Below are 25,537 nucleotides of genomic sequence, written 5' to 3' on the forward strand. Positions count from 1 at the left end.
ATGATCAGGCATTGAGGAATATACTTACACACCTACAGAGCATTTCTTTAGTGACAACCATAAAAACCAGTTGTTAGTTAAACTGCCGCCATAGCAAGGCCTTTGAAGCCTTACTTAATTATTCTCAAATACGTATAAATTCATGAACTATAGTTACTGTGAAAAAGGTAACATTTTTTGGCACATTTACTTTCAAAATAATATTCTCAGCTGCAACGTACTCTTGCGCCAGCATTGAAAACTCATCACTAGTTCAACCTCACTCATCTAGTTCGTTCCCATCATTCTTGAGTCTAACGTCTTCCAAATTATCTTCCCTGTATTATCGCTTCGTGTGTCTTCTTCATTAGAGATTCATTACGTACAGCGGTAAGAAGCAGGTTAGGCCTATTAGTGTGAATCATGCTTGTCTAGCCGAAATATTCTGATTGGAAGATTGAATTTTTTCGATCAGCAAGTTTTTTTGTCCTAAGCTGAAGGTGCTGCGTTCTGCAATTTTCACCGTCAGTCAAGAAGGAAATAATTAATTGTGACAGGACCGTGACATCGGTATATTTGCATTAGTTTGAGGCTTATTGAAGGTGATCATGCGACGTCGGACAGAATGTAGTCGACGTGTTTCAAGAACAGGCAGCGGAAGCGAATTTGACACGCGCCTAAGCAAGCACGTTCCCTGTTTTGTATACGATTATTGCCTATTATAAAATCAAGATAATACAATCATTGTATATAAGAGTTAATATCGGAAAGATCTAAAATGCTGGTGAGGATGACCATAATTGTTGGAAGTCATTCTTAAATTGTCACAAATGTGGTAAAACATAAGTCTGAAAAGTGTGTTTTTTATATTTAGGGTTTTGCGTTACAGTTTTAGAAAGCCGAAAATGCATATGGCGTATAATTTTGCTTTTAGCCTACTACAGTATATTTAACTGTTACATTAATTTATTTATTACATTTATTCCGTGTCTTACTTTTCTTGCATGTTGTTCGCCTGGTTTCGGTTCCTGCTGCAATAAACAACATTCATTTTCAAAATTTCAAATGAAAATGACCGCCGAATGTCGGATAGTATAACGTTGTATGCGGAAAAACTGCGATCAACATCGGCTGAAACCAAGGGCGCATATGAAAAATATTTCACATCATCCATTTCTACATCAAGTTGATAACAATCGCACTTGTCATCTGACAAAACTGTTGCAATTTTACTTAATGAATAGAAACCACCGTTTTTTTTTTTTTTTTGTATTACTGTGTTCATTTTCGCACACACCTTTTTTGCTTGTACCATCTTGCAGATCATTCACTTTAGAGATGGGATTATTTACTATCGAAATTTGCTCCACCAATTTCACACCAGTCTTTTCGAGACATTCGATTGTAGAGGGGATAAATCCAAAATTATATGAACTATATTCACTCTGTTTTTTAATATTTGGGTCACCGAGAAAAGTTTGGACATTGTTTATGGAAGCTGCATCGTTTCCGTCAAACATCTGTACGACTCCTATTACCCTTATATGCAATGACTGTATTGTCTTGATTTTGTAACTCGCAGTAATCGCATACAAAACACGGAAAGTGCTCGACCTCAAATTAATACAAATTTACCGATGGCACGGCCCTAATTATGACCAACTGACTGGAATTTAGGTCTATTTTGACTTACATGAAACATTTATTGAATAAAGTATACACAGAAAAAATGTATGTAAGATAACTTACATGTTACTTAAAACCATATTCCTATCCCAAAGAAAGACACTCTGTCAAGGTTTGTAATTAATTATATGGTAATTATTTATTGTTAAAATTCCGGGATTATAGCTAATAATAAACTGAATTGCTGTATAGCTAATACTGTATATTCGGGAGCCGACAACGTGCTCTAACATAAATAATGAGAAATAATAAACTGAATTGCTGTATAGCTAATACACAGGCCAGTAATACTATAATTACATTCAGTTCCCACTAATTTAAATTTCTTTATGCCACAGCGTATTCCGAATCATAGCGCATCACAATGTTTCGAATTTCAGTGATGATGTCATTGAGGCTCCAGAGCTGTAGCAGAGCTTCCATCAGCGTGCAGAGGTGGTGGTTGTTTCCATCAGTCGTTATCAATGAATATTGGTTCTTGCAAGGGGCGGGAATTGACAGAAGAATGACAACTTGCATTGTTATGTCATGGTTTTGTGTTCTGCTGTGTTGTTTATAATTAGCAGAATGTCAGAAAAATAAGCTAATGGCTTATGAACGAACATGTCAACGGACCAGTTATTACTACCGGATCAAGAAATAAATTATTGTGCTCTCTTTTATTTGAACGAAATGACAGTATTAAAATTTTGCAAAATCTTCCTAGCGTAGCACATACAACTCTCACAGACGCCATGATAGCCTTTGAACTTTCCAGCAGTTTTATTCCTTTTTCGCTGTAGCGTGACGTCACTGATGTCCAAAGGTTCAGTGAGATTTGAAATATGCTGTTAGAAACATGTTCACACATAACGGAAACTACCCTCACAGTCTAATGACTTTTTCAGGTATCGATGGCGATGACTTTGTGGCCCAGGCTTTCGCCTTCCTACTGGCGGGATTTGAAACTGCTTCCACCACTTTATCCCACACGCTTTACGAGCTGGCATTGCATCCGGAAATCCAGAGTCGACTTCGGAATGAGATATCTCAGGTGATGGCAACGCATAAAAATGAACTAACGTACGACGTCATTCAGGATATTACGTATCTGGACATGGTGATGTCAGGTAGGTAATAAGTTCTCTAAATAAAGTGAAGATTTCTAAACCAAAATTTGATATCTAACGCCTGAATCTTTAGTAAGATAATAGATTTATTACACTTTTAGAGAGTACTCAGCAATGTTACTACTTGCTTACGCTACCTTTGGATGCGCGACACTGTCTGTTTACATTTGCAACAGGTTTCTAGCGCCCGCCCACCAAGTGCCAGGGCGCCCAAAATGCAAAATTCCTTCTGTGATTACGTTTACCGTAGAGTTTACTAGTCATTTAAGAATGGCGGCAATTTTCAACATGTGCATTTTTTCAACGTATTTCTCATGATTCCTACCGGCATCCTTTGTCTACCTATTTTTTTCCGAACTGATATTAATGTGATGCCGTAATTGATATTGTTTTTGTGCGTAAAATCGACTTCGCTTATTTTTTTATATCCACTGACCGAAGAAGTCGTCATGTTCATAGAGAAAAAAATTGAAAGAGAAAAAACAAAATTTGTTCTTTTGAGAATTCTCTGTGGACACTTTCCCAGAAGGCACCTTTGATTTTTACTACAGACTTTTGGATTGTTTGTGATCATATTGCAATGTGATGGTCTAGAAATTAATGTTAAATGAATGGAATCTTATAATCAACTTCAGTTCACAGCATAGTTTCGAAGCGCTCAGTAAGAGTTTATAATCAGTGACTTTGATGTTAGCAAGATCCTGTATTAAAAGTACGAGTTCAAGACGACATATCATACGCAGGAAGACCTTTGCATAGCAAGTATGACGAAATTGGTTTTATTCCCACGAAACGTGAAAATATAAAATGCGCGTGTAGGCTACATTTTGTGCCTCGATAATTAAAAACACAGCAACACAATTTCAAGTACATAGAAGAGTATGCAACTTACATCCATGATAATTTATCATACAATTTACGCGGCCAACTCGGATGTAAAGTGAACTTATGGAAAATCCTCTGGTTCATCTTGCCATCACCAATTTCACCGACACTAAACCTCGCAAGTGATAACAGCGTTGTTAAATAATCGATTAACATTAAAAAAATCCAAGTTGAGAGGTTTCATTTGATCCTAATGACAAGGCGTTGAACTTCGTGATCTACATACTGAGTGTTCGAAATTTTGACCTTGAACTGTTTCGTAAAATCTAAGAATATTTTTTGATATCGCACCGCAATATTTCTTACCTGAAGCAAACTATTGTACAATCATCAGATATGAGTGACAACAAATAAATCTCATTATTACAGAGACACTTCGGAAGTATCCTGTCGTCACTAGTCTGGAAAGGAAATGTCTCAACGATTACAATCTTCCGTGTGCATTGGGCAAAGGAAATGTCGTTCTCCGGGCCAATACTGATGTCTTCATTCCTGTGTACGCCCTACACCATGATCCAGAGTTCTTCCCTGAGCCAGAAAAATTTGATCCTGAGCGGTTCACGGAGGGGAACAAGCGAGAGAGACCAACTTTTTGCTACTTGCCGTTCGGTGAAGGGCCTAGAAACTGCATCGGTGAGTAACTATCTGCAGAATCGCCGAAATTAAAATATCGTACTGGATATATCACACTAAACTAAAATAATGACACACAGCGCACTGTTAGCCGAACTGCTGGAGATATAGGCTGAAGTTCCGGTGAGTACAAATGTTATTTGTGATAGATAAATAAGATGTTATTCACGGTAACGATAACGACTATCACTGCAAAGGTAAAGTTGAGCATGTACACTTAGCGGCAAAAAAGAATGAGCCGCTGACAATTTCTAAGTTGAGAGACATAACATTGCGCATGCTCGTCTCATCAAAGCCGTAGTTCACGAGGTAACACATAATTAAACCATTTAAATTTGCTGTATTTTGTTTAAGAGTCTAAAATATGTAATAAAATCGAATGTAGGGTTGATTCTAGATACATCAGGGTCCTTGAAGAGTGAAATAATAATAAAATTGATGAATACAAAATCAACTGGAGCGAATATGAACCACGTATTATACCGAACCGATATCACAGTAGCGTAAGTCGTTACAGCATCGGTCTATTGAAAAAGTTGATAGTAGTAGCTCAAGGTTCGAAACTCCGCCAATCGTCTTTTTTAATTACAAATTTGCCATCATATGTGTCTCGCAAAGCTATAATTATGTGGCGATATCTTTTAGAATATGCCCAAACTCTAATAAATAATAAACCTCCCTCTCTCTTTCAAGCAATACTGCTATCTGTTAATAAAACGTTCTTTCTCGTCATTACGCTTCAAGATGGCACAGAAACATAACTCACTGCCCTAGTTCGCATAGGTTATTCTCCGTATGCTACTCTTCGACAGGACTTCGATTGGAGAAATGTCATTTTCTCCGACCAGGTAATTGTCTCCAGTAGCATTCTGCGTATGCTACTCTCCGACAGGACTTCGATTAGAGAAATTTCATTTTCTCCAACGAGATAATTGTCTCCAATAGCAAAGATAGTACTGCCCTAGTTTATTGTATGAGTGGCCACCGATACGATGAACGCTTCGTGAGACGAATTAACAAGTCGGGTTGCGTGAGGGTCGCGTGTTGGGGGTGGATGTCATACGATGGGGCAGGACTTCTGGAATGCATCCACGGGAGGTTTACGGCAGAAGTCTACGAACACATTCTGGCAAATGTAATGATCCCTTCCGCCCGAAAACGATATCCAGAAGGAACACTTTTCTTCCAGCAGGATAATCACCCGATACACACCGCCAACCGGATTCAAAGATGGTTTACGAGGAGGCGTGATGTCGACCCAGTCTTCTGGCCTCCAAACTCATCAGATATGAATCCGATTCAAAATTTGTGGGCTGCAGTCAAAAGGATCCTACGCACTAATTGGGCAGAACAACTACCCGTTCAGACACCTGAGGAATTGTGGGACAGAGTTCTGGATGCGTGGGAGGAGATGGCCAAGAAATTAGACCTGTTCCATAATCTTATGGACTCCATGCCGCTCAGAATGAGGGCAGTTGTTGACGCAGATGGTTTGTGGACGAGACACTAGTCCCCACCACAGGCCTTCTTTTGTTAATATATTAAAATTTGTTTATTTTTGTTAATTTATTTATTTGTGTTTGATATACGTCCGGTTTTTTAGGATGTGAAACAAGTATTTTTGTTTATACAGTCCAGGTCTCGCCTATTAATAGACCACAGGTGATGGGCAATAGTATTTTTACAAGGCAGGCATAAAGAAGTTTGTTAACAAATGCCATTTCACATTTAAACTAATAAATTAAGTAAAAATTAAAACAAAAAATAATAATTTTACCTAGACATGGAAACGATATATCGGTTTTTACGAAATACCGATATTTTCGTTTCGATATAGCGATATATCGGCGTCGAAATTTTGATTCAACATATCGTATAATATATCGGTTTTCTCATAAACTTATCGTTTTTTGTGTGTATCAACAACAACAAAATCCACACTAGACAACTCCGATAATTCCCGAGAGATGGCGCTAATGAAGGTGGACAGTTACATAATTGTGCAACCTCACTCAATACCTTGTTCTAATTGGCTGGACTAGAATTCGAATTCAAACTGTTCATAAGAACTGCGAACGTGAGACAGACGGGAGGTTTATCTACTACTGTTTTAATATTGTTATTAATATTCTCCAAGCCAGGAGCAAATCCCAACTTGAAAGGGAGCCGTCTGACCTCAAAACGGGTATCAAAACTTTTATTTTTATATTCTGAAATGAAAAGAGAAACAAGGATATAATACCGATGTGACATTTGTTTACAGCCATGATTTCTATGCACAACCTAGTACTGGCATTTTTTTTCTTATTATATAATTTAGTGCATAAAAATTCTATTCCTATCATCATCACCATTGACATTTTTGAATGTTGGAGTGTATCAATAACTTTCAATGGGAACTTATTATAGAAGGATTGTATTAAATCAACCGTGAAGTTCGTTAAAATTTGTAACATTCTAAGTACGGTTTGCTTACATTTAAAAATAATTACAAGTTCTGTTTACTTACATTTAAAAATGAACACGTTGTTAGGTAGGAAAGAGCATTATACCTGTGTCTTGGATTGAATCCTATATAAAATTAGAATAACTGAATCGTGTTCCAATATCAAATACTCAAGCATGTAGAGTCCACTTAACTCTTTCCCACTATATGTATTGTTTATTGTTACAATTTAAATTTATGCTTTTGACTGTTACGATGTTAATTTCAGTGGTAAAAAGGAATATTAAAATTTAAGTAATTTTGTTGTAATACAGTAAATGTACACCTGAAAATGCAATTTGCTTACGCAATAGCGATATATCGATAATCGTTCGATATATCGATATATTTTTTGCAATATATATCGATTATCGAAATTATATTGCAATATCAATATATCGGTATTTAATTTATTTTCTTCATTACTAATTTTACCATACCGGGAGACGAACTCACAACCTCTGGTCAGACTTCTTACCACTGGGCCAGACACTGTTCGTAAGGTTTACTAGATTTTAGACGGATGACTTTCATTGAAGAGACACCAGCGCAATGCCTTCAAGTGGGTTACGTGTACACGAGTGAACCTCGCAATAGAACTTAGCATTTCTATCAACCAAGAGTCGGCCCATTCTTTTTTGCCGTTAAGTGTACATGTCATTGTATCACATTGCAGGCAGAAAGGTAGAGCTCCCATATTTTCTTGACCTCGGCTTTATGAGAAGGAGATATCACCACCATATTCAGTGTCTCTTTGGTAAAGACAGACTAGCCTATTCAATTTTATATATGACAGTGGATTCCACAGCCGTTCTCTAAAAGACATAAAATATCCTACTTGAATTGAGCATGAGGTCAGATTTTACAGTCTTTAGTCTACCACTGTGCCTACACAGGCAAATAAACTCTATTTAGTAATTAGGAATCCCATAATATGCGATCACAATATGTATTTTATATACTGACAACGAAATTTCAATTACTGTTTGAACAAGGGACAAATCAAAATTGCAACAATACATTAGGGAATGAGTTACGAAGCTAAATAATTAATAAAAGACAGGTCAACAATAGGAAACAAAATTAAAATAAAACTAAGAAAAAAAGTAAAATTCCATTTATTTTTTCGATTTCAGTTTCACAGAAAATACGTACTTTGTCGACTGATTCTTTACCGACCTCTACTAAACTATCATAAATAAATGTATTTCTTTACTGCAACAAAATCTTGTTTACGCCAGTTATAACCAACACATCCCTCGTTTATAAAAACTGGTGGCTTTCCTCCATCCCCACGCGGAGAGAAAGTTGCCACATCCATGAATGAACTGAAGTAGCAGTAGTTATAGTCCCGACGCTGTTATTTCCGGCGTGACTCCGCCTCTTTGCTTACGTCTTAGAAAGTGAAGGCTCTATAAAGTCTAGGTAGGTAGTATCGTTCGCCATATTTTTTCTTACGTTGCCGAGCTACCATACGAGGAATCTATTAAATAGATTTTGCCACACCATTAAACATTGTCATGTCGTAGCTCCTATGATAATAAATCAAACGCAATGTAATTCAGCAAATAATTGAGCGGCAAATAACGTCTTCGTGTGCTTTCTACGAACGCCAACGAAAGAGCTAAAATGGCGGGCGATTATATTAAGTATTTATCGAGCCTTAAAAAATTAATCAGCGAATCACAAGATGCATACGTTTAAATGTAGCCGACCTGCAACGCGATTGGCTGCCGGAAATTAGAGCGACGGGACTATAGCTGTCGAAGAGGCGCTACAATTATTGTGGCAATCTTTGCAGCATGTGAATGTGAGTAGTCAGAGTTGTTTGTGTAGGAAGTTGTAAATCTGTTAAGTGGATGTTCAAAGAAGTCGCCGAACTGCACGCGAGGAAACTGAACAGATTCTTACCTGCCACCTTATAATTTGACCAGAAGTTGTAGATGGACTTAACAAACTCTTATTATATTCAAAAATAGACTTTCAGATACGAAACTGTTTGCTGATGAACAGGTAATGACATCTAATTTTGAAGATAACTCACAACGAGTCATATTCAAATATTACATTTAAATAATTATGTGTAAACAAAGAATGTAACCTAAGATATCAGTAAATAAAAAAGAAACATCAGACTTTTTAAGGGATAAAGTAATCACAGCAAAAACAATACCAGAAGAAAAGAGTATTTTAAAAAATGAACAATTTTAATTATGTGTGCTACATTCTCTTATTTATGAAATGCAGATACTACTAGCGAAAATAAACTAATTCTCATACCTATGTGGAACAATAAATGTACAATCTTAAAAAAAGATTTGTCGCACAGATACTTTATAAGTCCCAGAAAGGAGGCATTGCGCATGATCAGACATACAACGAAATAAAACTAATTTTATTACCTCAACTTGTCCTCTTGTGAACCAGGTCGCTAGCCCTCTGATCATGCGCATTGCCTCCTTTCTGGGACTTAAAAAGTATCTGTGCGACAAATCTTTTTTCTAAGATTGTACATTAAAACTACAAGAAAAGAAAAAACTATAATTTTAACAAGTTATGGTAGTTACCGAGCAAATTACACCTGAACCCTAGATCCTGACCAAAAGTGGAGAAAAGAGAAACGAAGCATTCAAAAATGAAATTTTATAACATGTTACGGGACGAAAAATAAAAGCGAAAATTTGAAATTAAATAGACTTTAATTCAGAGATAAAATAAAATTATTCAAGAATAAATAAGTACAATACACAGACAGAATGACTGAAGAATGTATATCTAAACTGATTAATTACAGACCTGATAGAAACAGAAAATAGGCATAACATGCAAAAAACGACTGAAATAGTTCCAAAACACACTTACTTCATGAAATCAAAACAAGTTTGAAGGCTTAATCCTTGATAATGATAATAATGATAATGATGATTATGATTATGATGATGACGACGAGTAATTATTATTATTATTATTATTATTATTATTATTATTATTATTAATTGAAACAGCAGTGAATGGCTTAGGTGACCACAGTAGCGTTATGACGACTATTGCACCAACTTACACAGTAACCATTAAACCACACTCAACAATAATTATTTCATATCACTTCGCTTCATATCACAGCTATTTGGAAATAATAGTTTATTTTCGTTAATAGTATCTGCATTTCATAAATAAGATAAATGCAACACACATAATTAAATTTGTTCATTTTTTCAATCACCTTTTCTGCTGATATTATTTTTGCTGTAATTACGTTAGCCCTTAACTTTCCTTTTCTGATTTCATACATTAACAAAATACAGTATATTTGATTTTTTTCTTCTTTCACATGAATATAAAAATTGCTTTGCGGACGTCTATGAACATGTTTATATTTTTAGTGTAATGCGCGGCCTATAGAAATGTACAACAGAGCAGTAAAAGAATATTTTTTCAGTAACCACATGACCCTTCATTTAAATATACACTACTACACCGTTTCACAAAGCAGAAGACATCTATAATAATGTTCCAAAAATATATAATTTGTTTTACTTTTGCAATATTAAATTTTAATTTTCGGCAATTTTAGTATATATTCGTTAAATATGAACAAGAATTCAATTTATTTTTTTAACTACATTTTTCATGGAAGATGACTTCGTAGTCGGTAATAAGAAGTACTGTTGACATTGAGTAAGTACTTTCAATGTCTCTTGCACCTTTATGTTTTTAATTAAAGTCTTTGAATGCTCCTCAGTAAAAACTTACTTCAGGGAACAGCCTAACACATAATACTGGTAACAGCATATGAATATTGACTTATTTTATTCTGTTATAGGCCTAAATACTGTATTTTAATTCCATATCTTCTGTTTCTGTCTCTATGTACGTATACATCCGCGAACCATCCCAAAAACTAAATTATCTTTTTAGGTTCCTGCTCACAGAAATCGTTTAATACATCACAAAAAGTCAATGGATCAGAGAAATACGGAAAAAAAAAACAATTATGCAAACAAATTTTACTTACACCACCAATGCTTTCAGACAAAAAAATGAATTCTATTTTGACATGTGTGAAGCATTTTGAGCTACTAGTATTCCCTGGAACGTAATCGAAAATCCAACATTGAAGTCATTTTTGGAAAAGTAGCCTATTGGAAAGAAAAAAACCATCTGTGTTCATTCTCAGGAAAAAAAATTAATATATTGAAATAGTGTATGAAATAAGGGCCGAAATAGGAGATTCTTGTATATGGATAAAAGTAGATGAAATCACCGATGCATTAGAATGCAATAAGACAGAGCACATTAAATTTAACTGTAGGAAAGAAAGATAGTTGAAGAGACACCCCAAAATTCCCATCTAATACACTATGCGGCAAAACAAACAATACTGAAATTATCGCTCATTTGCTGTCCATTTTTCCCCAGCAACCAAGTATTTATTTATGTTATAATAATATAGTTTCACATAATATTGTATATTCAGTGTTGCGGTTAGTGCTGCAACAGAAGAGAAGGTGTTTATCGTCGAGCATTATTTCCAGTCATACAGAGTGGGGCGTCAAAATGGGCCGAGCTTGTGCCATGGTAAAGAGCAGTACCAGGAGCGATTTAACAATGTAACACCAAATAACTCAACAACAAAAGCTTTTGTGAGAACTACCGACGTAAGGGATCAGTCTTATGTTACCTTACATGTTATAACGACATCTTGATTTTCAGAACATGTTTATAATTTCAGTATTGTTTATTTTGCCGCGTACATTGCAAGGTGTTCAAACTATTGTATCCTATAGTGTAAAAGATGAAAAGGTGTTACTGCTTTACACAGATGCAACAGCATACATGATAGTAGCGGGTAAGCTACTGAAAGAGTTTTTCCAAAACTTAATACATGTTACTTGTCTCTCACGTGTACTTCACCGAGTAGGCCTAGCAGAAGAAATTAGGATTCAGTACCCAACGACTTAATCTCCTCAGTAGACAGGTATTTTTAAAATCAAGTCCTAGAGTTTCTGCTTTCAAAGAAAATGGCCCAAATCTGCCCCTGCCTCCAGCACCTATTTTAACAAGATGGGGTACATGGTTACGGGTTGCGCAGTATTACAGTGAGAACATTGACTGTACAGAAAACGTCAATATTAAGATGGCTCACAGTGCATTAATATGGTCCAGAATGTACTGGGGTAAGAGAGAAGGAACTAAGGAAGGATCTGGCATATTTATTAGTGCTAATTCCTCATTCTTGGCAAAAACTATAAAACAAAATCGTCAAAACTCACTCTCACTGAATTAAAGTCGGTGTTTACAGTAGTAGAGTATCAACTGAAAAAAGCTACTGGCAACGTCAGATAAATTGCTTTTAAGAAATATCAAATGGCGCTTACCAGAAATCCTCGGTATGCAATGTTGAAAAGTATGTCATAATATATATTTTGAATTGATCTCACGCAAGACTATTTGAAGGATTTAATCCGATTATGGTTTCTTCGTTCAAGTACGTTCTAGTAATTTAATTAGATACTGAAAGATCCTTTTCTGCATTCAAACTAATTCTGTTCAAGTAAAGACAGAAATTCACGCCTCTAAGTTTGGTAATATTGTTGGTGATTTATTGTGCTCAAAATTATGACAAGGACGACATAGACAGTGAGAATGATGCATGAATATATTTGCATTGTGTTGAACAGCTATTTGTCACTTTCCAGGATTTCATTTTAATCAGTATTTGTATTAATTTAATTGTAAGTAACTATACTTCGTTCCATAATGTCTGAGAGGAGGCTTAAACATTGCCAGCAGAGAAGGAGAGAAGTATAATTGAGCCGTTCAGAGCAGAAGTGGTGTAAGTCAGAAATGGGTAATGAGGGTTAAAGTAAACATTCTGTAAAATACAGCGCAAAGTAGCAATTAATATTCAATTTATTTAAATTATTAGTACTCAGTGGATAGCAAGAAGGCCATATTAATTGCCACTTTGCGCTTTATTTTACAGAATGTTTACTTTAACCCTCATTACCCATTTCTGACTTTGACCCCTTTTGCTCTGAACGGCTCAATTGCTATTCGACCAATGACAGAGGTCTCATTCTATGCTTGTCTTGAAGTTGGGCTAGAGTAAAACGCTTCAGACCGTCCAACTTCGAGATAAGCGTGGAATGAGACCTCTGCCATTGGTTGAATAGCAATTACAATTCTTCTCTGCCGGAAATGTTTACGTCGCCTGTTAGACATTACGGAACGAGTATAGTATAAAAATGTACACAAGACTAATGGTTTTTCTTTTCATAGTTATGTTTATTCTCAATAATTAAAAATCTACACCTCTCAAATATGGAATCTTCTTCCTGTCGATATTAGAACCTGTCGGACGGTATCGTCTTTCAAAATTAAAATGTACAATTACCTAATTCAGCAGACATAGTACATTACATTCGGTCTTAAACATACTATTCATAAAGAATATTTAATAATTTGAGTTTTTTCAGACTAGTTTACTGAATTGACTTTCTCTTAATATGTTAAACAGTGATGATATTTAAATATGTCAATAACAGTATTTTTACGTTATGAATGATAGTCCTAAGTAATTAACTTTACATTTCTAATGTATTGAGATTAACTGGTAACTTAGATAGTTTCAATAATAGTATTTCACAACGTATAGTATATAATTATTATTAATTACTTAATATGTGTTTGTATTACTTGTAGACCTGGTCGAGTGGAAGAGAAGACCTCAAGGATTTAACTCTGCTACGTAAAATATATGTATTATTATTATTATTATTATTATTATTATTATTATTATTATTATTAAAGAAAATATGAATGATAAAATGTTACATCAATCTCATAGCGTACGTTTTCTAGTTCAGTATTCGTTAAATTGTATTATTTCTACTTATATTCCTTAAGGTGTATTCCAAAAAGCTTATTTTGCCTATTTCAAAACAATAAAGCCTATTTTCTAAATTTTTCCGACTTATTTAGGTGCCTAAAGCGTAATTTTCAGGAGCAAAAATCCGATGTCTAAATTCATAAAATACTGATTTCATGGGATTTCTTCTCTGGTCAGATAATCCCGTCAGGTTGCACAACGCGTATCATCAAATATTGCACAATGATTACGATCTATATGAAACACTGACAATGTTGCAGGGATTCGGTTTGGGCAACTTCAAGTGAAGACTGGATTGATACACATTCTCTCCCATTATAACGTGGAGCCGTGCACGGATACCCCAGTGTCTCTGGTGTTCGATCCAAAGGTTTTCCACCTAAAAACCGTTGAAGAAATACCCCTCGCTTTCAGAAGAATCGAGCAGACGCAATAAATCATGGAGTAGATACCATGACCACCTTCATGAGCCGCCACAGCGGACCGTGGCAGTGAACTACTGCTGCAGCGTAACTACAAACAACTTGTAACTACTGGCTCCGTCCATCTTTCTTTGTGTCAAGGTTTTAACACTTCGTGAGCACGAGTTGCCCACCCAAAAATTGGGATAAAACTTATTTAAATACTAACAATGGAATTAACGTAGTCAAAAATTGGCTTCACTCTAATCTCATGTCCTTAAATACCAATAAAACTACATAGGCCTATATTCCATTTCCTTTAACAATGGAGAGTTTACCTCCACCTATGAATAATTATCACTAAATAATACATAATACTTCATGTAATGAATTAATAAATAATTATTGTAATTGCCTACATCTAACACCTTCCACATAAGTTAAATATTTAGGAATTATTATAGATCAGCATTTACGTTGGGATAAACAAATTGATTTCATGTGTACAAGTCTAAGAAAGATAATTTACGAGTATAAATTCATGATACTTCGAAATTTTATCACTAAGGAGGCATTGAGAGTAATATTTTTATCTTTAGTACAATCATTAATACAGTATGGTATAATAAATTGGATGGAATAGCATTATCTATACTTAATCCATTAATTTTATTACACAGAAAATTAATAAAAATTTGTCTGACCAAAATTACCCAACAAATTTAATTTATACAGATTTTGAAGTATTAATTATTGAAGAAATTTATAAAATATATCTAGTTTACTAACTTAATACCACAGAAATCAAATAAAACATAAGTCTAATCGACATGAATATCACACTCGAAGACAAAAGTCTACTTTCCCATTGATTGAGGCTAAATGTCACACAAGTGCAGCACTTAAACATGGTGCTAGTTTCGGCCCAAGAGTTATAATTAAATTACAAATAATTTTCCAAACCTGAAATATTTTAAAATTGAACCTTTTAAAAAAGAAATTTATAAAATTGTTCATGATATACAGTATGATGTATTAACAAATGGTGCATTTTTTACTTTTTTATTTCTGTCGACTATATTCATGTTTTTATTGAATGTCATTGGTTTTTGTCTGATTGTCAATTTATATTAAATGTGTTTTTCTCTCTTTTTTTCTTTCTTTCTTATCTTGTGTAATGGTTGTCGGTTTGAATTAAGTTAATTACAACTGTCTGTAAATTTTATGTTGTATTGTTGTCTAAGACCACACCGTACTCGAGCCTGGCTCTTACGATAGTGGCTAGAAACATTTTTGCTGTATAATTTTGAATTTGTATTCACTTTGCTTACTAGCTAAAAATAAATAAAAATAAGAAAGTAAAATTAAATAGGTTATTGCTATCTAGTGCCGAATATCTGTACAAGTGGGAGTATCCGCGACCTGTGATGGAGATGATTTTACTTTTACTATTAAGAGAACAAATAAAAAACTGTTTTCGAGCCACAGACAATTAACAGTTAACTTAACTGGTATTCTGTACAGCATATTAGCACACTAGAATAGCCCTAAGTTAGTGTGGTCCAACTGTTTTTCGTTGAAGGGCCAGATGACATTTTCAAAATAAATTCACCGTGCGGAATGATATGATAATATTAAATTGTTACAATTACCAGAAAATGAGGAAAAAATGTAGTACATCAGACTATTTTGACTCACATTTTACAAACTCAAAGAATACACAGATAATCAGATATATCCAATGAGAAAATTGATCTGTGTGTTGGTTCGTGCTTTGTTTGTTGTTTTTTTTTTTTTACAGTTTTAATTGCGGAAAATGTACATTCACATATGTATGTGCTACCAAACATGTATTGTAACTATTTAAAAAAATAGCAAGTTTGGATAATGTTCCTTGTTAACTAGTTTCCAAAACTCAATGGGCTGAAAATTTGTTGTTTGATATACGAAAATTGTCACTTTGTAGGTCACATAGTTCCATCTGCAGATCTGGGTCCTCATCAGTCGGATATGCTTCCATAGGGTTGTTAAACAGAAGAAATCTATGTTGTAGTTCATCAAAATCAGAAAACTTTGAAGTACTAAATTTCTTAAGAATCTCTGCTACATATTTAGCAAATAGAGAAAAATCAGCATCTTCATACTCTAACTTCATGGTAGAGCAGCGTTTCATGTGTGTTGTGTAATTTTTAGAACTATCTTCTTTGAAGATAATTAGCTTTTTCATGAACGAAACTATGTGACTCCTAAGGTCTGTGATGTTCTGTTTCTTATTTTAAGAACGTAACTCGCCCGTGGCAGAGTGATTAACTTCTTTGCCTATAATCGTGGCGACCCCGCCTGGTCATGAAGGAATTTATGGTGTACAAAGCGGGCGCGAGGGGTATTTCTCGGGGTTCTTCCGTTTCCCCTCACCAATGTCATCAGCATTCCACCAATACTCCATAACCACCCTTACTCTGCGAGTCCCGAGCTAGGTCTCCAGCTGTATATATTCGTACTTAATGAAGACTAGTATCAATTAAGAAAAAGCTGCAGAGTAAGGTTTCTTCGTAGAGTGAAAGAATGTACAAGAAAAGAGACTTGATACGTAATGATGACATCCGTGAAGAATTAAATGTCTATAATTTAAACGCACTGGGAAGAATGGTGAACAGGAGAAGAGTTCGGAGCAGAAGATATTCATTCATATTTTATTCATTCATTTATTTTATTCCATAGATCTTACATGAGCAATGAAGCTTTAAGATGTGGAACAAGTCAAAATTTTACAATATTACAATTACAATTTTTACAAATTTTTACAATATTTTACAATTTTTACAATTTAGTAATTTTCTACAATTTTTACAATTTTGTGCAATTTTTTACAATATTTTGGCGAGATGTAGTGAGATAAGGTGAGGTCCGAGGATTCGCCAAAAGATTACCCGGAATTTGCCTTTTGGTTGGGGAAAACCTCGGAAAAATCCAACCAGGTAATCAAATCAAAGGGGTGAAATGAAGTGATGCCATAGACCATCCGGCTTCAGTCCCACGGCTGGGGAAAACCTCGGAAGAAACCATTCAATGAGACCAAAGAGGGATCCAACCCAAGCCCGAACGCAGCTCCGGATCAGCAGCCCAGCGAGTCTGCCGACTGAGCTACATCGATGGCTCTACTAAAAATATACAATACATAGCCAATCAGATTATTAAATTTACAAACGCAAACGATCATTCATCAGTTGAGCTATATGTATAATACAAAACAAGTCAGTTAATAAAATTTAAGGCATAAACAATTCAATCAGTAGTGATATACAGAAACTGATAATACATATCATGCAAACTACTTCAAATTACAAACACAAACAATTTATCAATAGAGCTATACTGATTACTATCCAAATTAAAGCATATACAATTCACGGCCAAAACTATACAAACATATACAATACAAAGTAAGCAGATTAATTCAATTAACAAGCATACTTTCATTAAGCTATACAAATTTGTGCAATTAATATCAAGTAGATTAATTCAATTTATAATCATAAACAATTCATCAGTTGAGCTATACAGACTACTATACAATTTACAGCATATACAATTCATCAATTGAGCTATGCAGACTAGTATTCATTTTAAAGGCATATACAATTTATTCATCAGCCAAACTATACAAACATATACAATCAAATTAGTTCAATTTACAAACTTATTTTCGTTAAGCTATACAAAATTGTACAATTCATATGAAGTAGATTAATTCAATTTATAAGCCTAAACAATTCATCAGTTGACCTATACAGTATACTATTCAATTTATAGCACATACAATTCATCAGTTATGCTAACAAAAATATACAATGCATAGTAAACAGATTAAGTCAAAATAAAAACATATTTTAGTTGAGCTATATAAAATTGTACATGTCATTTTAAGTAGAATAATTCAATTCACAAGCATAAACAATTCATCAGTTGTGTAGAAGGTATGAGTATGTAGAAATTTGGTTAATTCTTTTCTAAACATTTTCTCATGGTTCTTCAAATCTTTAAGATAATTAGGCAGTGCATTGAAGACTGTTATACATAAATAGATTGGTATTATTTATTAATAGTTCAAAAGTACATAAACTTAATCTTAAAACTGATACATTCACAAATAATGATAATACACAATATTTACACAATTTAATAACAAATTTTCTATCATATAATTATTCAACTTATGTTGGTTTAACTTACACTTACTTTTGGTTTTAGTGCAAGTTTTCACCCTATCGCATTTATTTTACACATTCAAAACATGTTTACATGCTAAGATTGAAATTCTCATTTCTTTTCTTTTTTTTTTTAATTCTATAATAAACAAGTGTATATAAATCGTCCCTGCTGCTATATTCATCTAATTATCTTTTACCACAGTCATATTTATATTTAAATTTCAGTTCCTCGTTTACACAATACTTAACTATTTCATGTAATAAATATCGCATAGAGGTTAGCAGATGCCGACAATATGAGAACAAACAGAATAGCTGAATCAGTACATTCTATGTGTATATGTAGGGCAGTGTCTAACCTCGTAATACGCTTGTCAGCAAAATCCTCGACGTAACCTCAATACAGCTGTCAGCTTACTTGTTTAAACACATTATTTGTCAATCTAATTACATGATACATAAATTCCACTTTAATCAATTCAATCGCATGCACTCATTTACATTCATTGCTATTATGTTTCTAATAAATTTATAACTTAGTACCATCCTGTCAAATTTAAAGAATAATATTTACCAATTTATAACGTCTTAATCTTTTTATCACTTTTTATGAACAGTAATCTCACTAGACGTTTTGATTTATCTAGAGAAAATCAAAACTAGAGTGGGATTTAATTGACTATTACACGATTAGAAGAAAGTATATAAAGATTAGAAGTAACGAAGTACTCCAATACAATAAAATATTAATTGACTTACGAAAATACAACTGTCTTCAAATGTATTATTGTACCATCTCAACATTACAAATATTACGCTAGATGCATGCTAGATGGCAGTAGTGAGCAATGCCTTCTCGTCGAGAAGTTATCGATCTATTATACACGATGGCAATGTTACTAGTCAAGAAGGCTTTGTTGATTCAGTTTCATTTTTATTAAAATGCAACATTCCACTTCAATTATCCGAATCCCAGTAATCAACGTCACTTGACAGATGATTTTCAATAAATCTTAATATTAAACAATCTCTGATACATAACTATCCATAATATCATATAGCAGAAGCTATAACATAACCTAACTAATATACACAAGTGTTAGAAAAGTTTTTATTAACGACGATGACATAAAAAATAAACATGAATAATTTTAAAAGGAATTATTGAATGTACAATTTTCAAATTTGAATGTGGTTGGTGGTTCAATTGATGTTATATTGGACGTGTGCGTAATAGAAGTGGAACTCGTTGATTTAGGCCTACATGGTGTATTCAACTTATTCAGGATTTCCGAATGGTGCTCTTCATTTATTTGTAAATCGGATTTCAGAAGATGCATAGGTATGATCAGTGATTTTTATTAATTCTTGTTCTTGAATGCCAATGCGAGTCATATTTGAAACTGCTGTGCATCGACTGGAGTGGTTTGTAATTATATATATATATATATATATATATATTTCTTTTTTTTTTTTTTTTTTTTTGACGTCCAGACCAGCGCAGTTTCAAATGTTGGCAAACAAAGAAACAAATGCTAGGGACGCGATAAAATTAAACAAATGCTAGGGACGCGATAAAATTGTGCGATAAGCAGCCATGATTGGTTGAAATACGTCCTTTCGTACCGTTTTATTGGTCGAAAGTAGTATGACGTAGTAAGAGTGTAATAGTCAGCTATAATCATTTACGCCGTTATTACTTAATAAATTCATAAAAGTATTATTTTCAATTTTATTTATTAAAACTTCGACACTAATAAATCTTATTTTTTTAAATATCTCTACCATTCTTACTTAATTAATTATTAATTTTTCTAATGGCAGGAAAGTTTATTCGTTGTTGCTGCCTATCTCTTAGCGAGTAAATTCTTTCAGTAACTATATCCTTATTCGAATTAGATTGTTCATATCTATTTCTATTAAAGTTCCTATCTGTCATTTTACCTCTGAGCAAATGTTCGTCACTTGCATCCACCTCATCGTTTGATCCAGCAACGCTTCTCCTTACAGCAGACGTTTCACTTCCTCTCAAGCACCACGAACTTCCACCAGACTGTGTCACCAGATCTTCACTTGCGCTGACCTCATTAGTTGCTCCAAAACCGCTCCTTCTTGCTATACATCCACTCGAGCCCCTCGGACTACCCTCCCTGGTAGCCTGTGGTACACCTCCCCTAACAGCATCCTCTCTGGCTCCTTTAACTTCTTCCAAACTAGGTTTTCCTTCTCCACTCTTGTTTCGTCTGTCGGGATTTCTGTTAACATCGTTCTCACTTTTATCTAAGTGGCTTATTAATTCCTTCGCTCCTGTAAGCCCATCCATTCTCCAATTTGTTATTTCAGATTGCTGAAGCCTATTAGTAGCATTACTTATCTGATCAGTTCTCTCTACGCTTCTAGATTTTCTATTTCGTGACCCACTTCTTCTTCTGTCTGCGTGATGTGGAGAGGATGATCTATTTCTATCTGTCTCCATTTTCGTATTTCTATTATTTTTGCAGCTGCTCAATACATCCTCAATATTTTTATCTTTGAGGAATTCTAGGTCGACTATATTCCCATTTATCTTTATTTTATCATTCACTAAGATTGCTTTAAAGCCTTTAAAGCGGGCTTCTTTTAATAATGGTACTAATTTCTTTCGTTTCTCTCTTATTTCTTTCGAGAAGTCATTTTCGATGTAAATCTTAGATCCTTTAAGTTGATTCGTGTTAACCATAATGTGTTCTTTGATGAAATAACTGTTTAATTTCACGACAATTGGTCTATTCTTTCCTCCCCCAACTCTATAAGCGTTATTTATTGCGCTTACGTCCAAGTTAAGTCTGAAAAATTTAGTTAATAAGTCTAACACAACGAAACAAATGTCACTTCCTTTTTCATAATTCTCCTCTTCCACACCATAGAAAATAATGTTATTTCTTCTGCTTTCAATTTCCCATCTTTTCACTATTGTTTTCAACACCACCTGCTCTTGAATGACCTCTTTTAACTTATTTTCCACTTCAATATACCTATTAACTAGTGTATCTAAGTCATTTGAAACTTTATTTAGTAGAACACTTGCTTTCTGTCTGTCTTCTCTCATTTCTTTCATATAGTTTATCCATTCTCTTTGAAACACTTCATCACTGTTATCTCTTCCTTCCCTAGAGCCAGGCCCAGGGTTTAACTCCACATTTCCAATAATTAAGAGGATTGATAAAACAGTCGCGGTCAGAAATATATTGAATCTATCTATCACTGCAGCGTTTTCACATTTTGTATGCCTGTGGTAATGCCCTGCATTATAGCCTCCGATCCGCGCTCTGTAGGAAACTAGATCGTCACCCATAACTTCTTCACACACACTAACCTACTTACAGACACTGTTTACCACTCGACCGCTCACTACGACTGCACTTTGTGAACGATATACATAAATATTAAACTCTTTTTTTAAAACAGCTTAGAGTAACAGAGGGTAGATGAAGATCTGATTTATGTCTTGTATTAAAATGATGAATGTCTTGATTAGTACTGAATTTATCTTTGTTCTTAATATACAGCATCATTAGGGAAAGAATGTATCCACAAGGTAAGGTCAAGATTTCTAAATTTCGGAAAATATTTTTACATGATGTCTTTTTATGCACACCAGCCATTATTCTTATAGCTTTCTTTTGTAAAACAAAAACGTGTTTAGCTTCAGACGAGTTACCCCAGAATATTAATCCATATTTCATTACAGAGTGAAAATATGCAAAGTATGACATTTTAAGTAAGTTTATATCACCGATAGTAGATAAGGATCTTAATGCACAACAGGCAGAGCTCAATTTACGAGTAATACATTCTATATGCGTTTTCCAGTTCAAGTGATTATCCAATTCTAAACCAAGAAACTTTGTGCTTATAGATTCTTTGAGATGAGTTTCATTTAATTGAATACTGTAGGAAACCTGAGCACTATTGTATGTACTAAATTTGACTGTACTGGTTTTATCAACATTAAGTGCTAGTTTATTTGCATGGAACCATTAACTCATTAGATTCAGCACTGTATTAGAAGTGTTTATAAAATGATCGTATTGTTTGCTTGAAATAATCACACTTGTATCATCTGCAAATAAAATTACATGAGATAAATTGTTTATGGTCAAGGCTAAATCATTAATATAAACTAGAAACAACAATCGACCTAAAATTGACCCCTGCCGAACACCATGTTTAATATTTCTAAATTCTGAATAAGTAACTTTATCACTATTTGGTACATTTATTTCTACTTTTTTTTTCTATTTGATAAGTACGATGTAAACCAACCCAACGTCTCATCTTTAATACCATAAAACTTCAATTTTTTTACTAATATACTATAGTCTACACAATCAAATGCTTTAGCCAAGTCACAAAAAATCCCACCGACATGAAGTTTAGAATTTAATGAATTTAGTATTTCATCCACCAAACTAAAAGCAGCATTCTCTGTCGATTTTTATTTTCTAAATCCAAACTGTTCTAAAAATAATATATTGTTGGATTCCAGGTACCGTAATGATATAATCTATTATACATAACTTTCTCAAACACTTTTGAGAATGTTGTTAATAAGTATATGGGTCTATAATTAGCAATAGTATATTTATCTCCCTTTTTGTAAATTGGTTGAGATGATAGACGACATTAAGATATGTGGATCATACGCGGAGACTAAGACGAAGGCAGAAAATAGGAAATAATTAACTTCGGCGTAGCTCAATTGGTTAGAGATCTTGGTACGTAAAACCAAGGACCCGGGTTCGGTCCCCGGTGCCAGAGCGAATTCTTCTCCTCTAATATTAATTCCTACCATAACAGATGTATTCTGTAAGACAAAAAAAAAATCTTTATGGAGTTTCTTCGAGCAACAGTGCATATTCCTGTACATCATTATGCCTATTATTGTGGAATCCGGCCACCAATTCACTCAACTGAGTGCGCTCCTTGTATAATTAGTATTTAGTATGAGTATTTATTTATTTAACCTGGTAGAGATAAGGCCGTCAGACCTTCTCTGCCCCTCTACCAGGGGATTACAACTATAATGAGAATAAAATTACAATTAATATTAAATTTACAATTACAATTACAATGAAAATCAAAGTATGAAAAGATTACCTGATTAATGACAGCTAGACAATTTATCATAGAAGTTAAGAACAAAGAATATTTTTTGTATTTACTAAATTACAAATTAAACCTAGAATAACAAAATTGTATAGTAATGAAATTACCGAATATTGAAATGGTGGTTGACTTAATATAAATGTCAACATACATGTCGAACTTGAAGTCAGGCCGCAAAGGGAAAAACACTGGAGGAGAGGGATTCCATCCGATGTTGTGGATTGAACTGCGGCGTAGCTCAATTGGTTAGAGCGCTTGGTACGTAGAGAGTTCGATCTCCGGCGCCGCACAGTGTGCAATTTTCCCGATCTAGGTGGACAAAAATTAAATTTCGACTTGTTTAGTTATGCATAGGTGAATATGAATTCGTGTTCCTTAAGATTTGAAGAATGTTGTGGGTAATAGCTGTTACTGATTTATCGGCGGCAAATTATATTTAGAAGGGTATAAGCTTTGAGTTCTTCCTAACACTTCTAGCTCCGGTTCAGTCGTAGACAGAGAGGCTTACTATATGCTTGAAAAAGAGCCAATTGTTATTGATTTATTGTGTTGTGAAACATGGAATTTATTCATAATAGGTACGTTCTTACTAATCTAACTTCAATTACAAGTTTATAAAGTATTTTCCTTCTTACAGTATTGTTTGAATATTACAATTGAAAAACTTATGTTTTTAAAGTTCTCCAAATATAATGTGAGTTTTAGTATAGCCGGTCACGTAGGGTTACAATAATTATTTTAGCATTTAATACAGCATCATTTAGTGTGTCGAATTCTTGTTTTAAAGTTTGCGCGTTCTTGCGCATTTATCAGTAATTAATTTTTTTTCAGTTGGTAGGGCATACAGTAACTGTTCCATGTTTGGCTTAACAGCAGAAAAGAATCATTGACTAAGGACGTTTTAATCACTGTGAGTGTTTTAGGTCTACAATATTATTCACACGATATGGAATATAAGTTTAAAAATACATTGGCCACATTTTTATCTAACCTTAACAAACGCACAGTGAATCAGAATGCAAATCATTAGCTGGACAAAATTAACAACTTGTCTGCAGTCTAACGCATCGTTATGAAACATTGTACATGACTCACAGGTGACACACATGATTTGTGTACAAACTCTGATTACGTTTGCACAAGAAACTCTACCCCTTTATAGCGGGTGCATTTAGACAGAATTAATAACTTCTCTCCTATCTAAAAGATTTTTATGATACATTGTACGGAAGTTACAGGTACATATATTTTTTTGAACTATATTTACGGTTCCATAAGTGGAACTACCCCTTTTGCGGATGCATTTAAACAAAATTAATAAATTCTCTCCTATCTAACAGATTTTTATAAAACTTTATACAGAAGTTTCAGGTGGAATATATATTTTTTCTACAAAATCTGATTATGTTTTATAAGAGGAATTGCCTCTTTATAGCGGTGCATTCAGACAAAATTAACAACTTCTCACCTATATAATATATTTTATGCAACTTTGTACAACTACTAGGCCTACAGGTAGCATACAGATGTAATTAGAATTTTTACAAAAAAATATATGCTACCTCTAGCTCCTGTACAAAGTTTCATAAAATCTTTTATGTAGGAGAGAAGTTAATCTTGTGTAAATGCATCCCCTGTAAAGAGGTACTTCCTCTTTTGGAACTGTAAATATAGTTTTGTACACAAAATATATATTTTACCAGTAACTTCCGTACAATTTTTCATAAAAATCTGTTAGATAGGAAAGAATTTACTATTTTTGTCTAAAACAACCCCATATAAAGGGGTAGTTCCTCTTACACCAGTGATGAGACGATATTAGGCCTCCAGCACGGTAGAAGAGCTCGATATTGATCACGAGCGCATGCATTACATAGCGTTCCAACGTAGACATCTGGGATGTACTGTACATACATATGCATGGAATAAAGACAGTAATTATTACAATAACTTCAGTTACTAAATTTCTGGCTATGTAATAATTATTTAATATACATGCAAATATATAAACAAAGCGCAAAGAAAAAGGGTTTTAAGAACAAAAAGAGAAGAGAAAAAGTTAATTGTAAACCATTTTCTTGTTAAAACCAGTTGTTTATTCTGTAAAT

At 34.0% G+C, this 25,537-nt stretch overlaps 1 protein-coding gene across 1 annotated transcript in view; it reads left to right on the forward strand.

The window, feature by feature from the left end:
* LOC138711927 (cytochrome P450 6j1-like) overlaps positions 1-15,428 on the forward strand; it is a 50,127-nt gene extending 34,699 nt beyond the window's left edge. The window contains exons 5-7 of the mRNA XM_069843227.1: positions 2,553-2,774; positions 4,029-4,292; positions 13,930-15,428. Coding sequence (XP_069699328.1) covers positions 2,553-2,774; positions 4,029-4,292; positions 13,930-14,105 — 662 coding nt within the window. The 3' untranslated portion in view covers positions 14,106-15,428. The remainder of the gene's footprint in view (positions 1-2,552; positions 2,775-4,028; positions 4,293-13,929) is intronic.
* The last annotated feature ends 10,109 nt before the right edge of the window (positions 15,429-25,537 follow it).

This window comes from Periplaneta americana, chromosome 13 (assembly GCF_040183065.1).
Source record: "Periplaneta americana isolate PAMFEO1 chromosome 13, P.americana_PAMFEO1_priV1, whole genome shotgun sequence".
NCBI lineage: Eukaryota > Metazoa > Arthropoda > Insecta > Blattodea > Blattidae > Periplaneta > Periplaneta americana.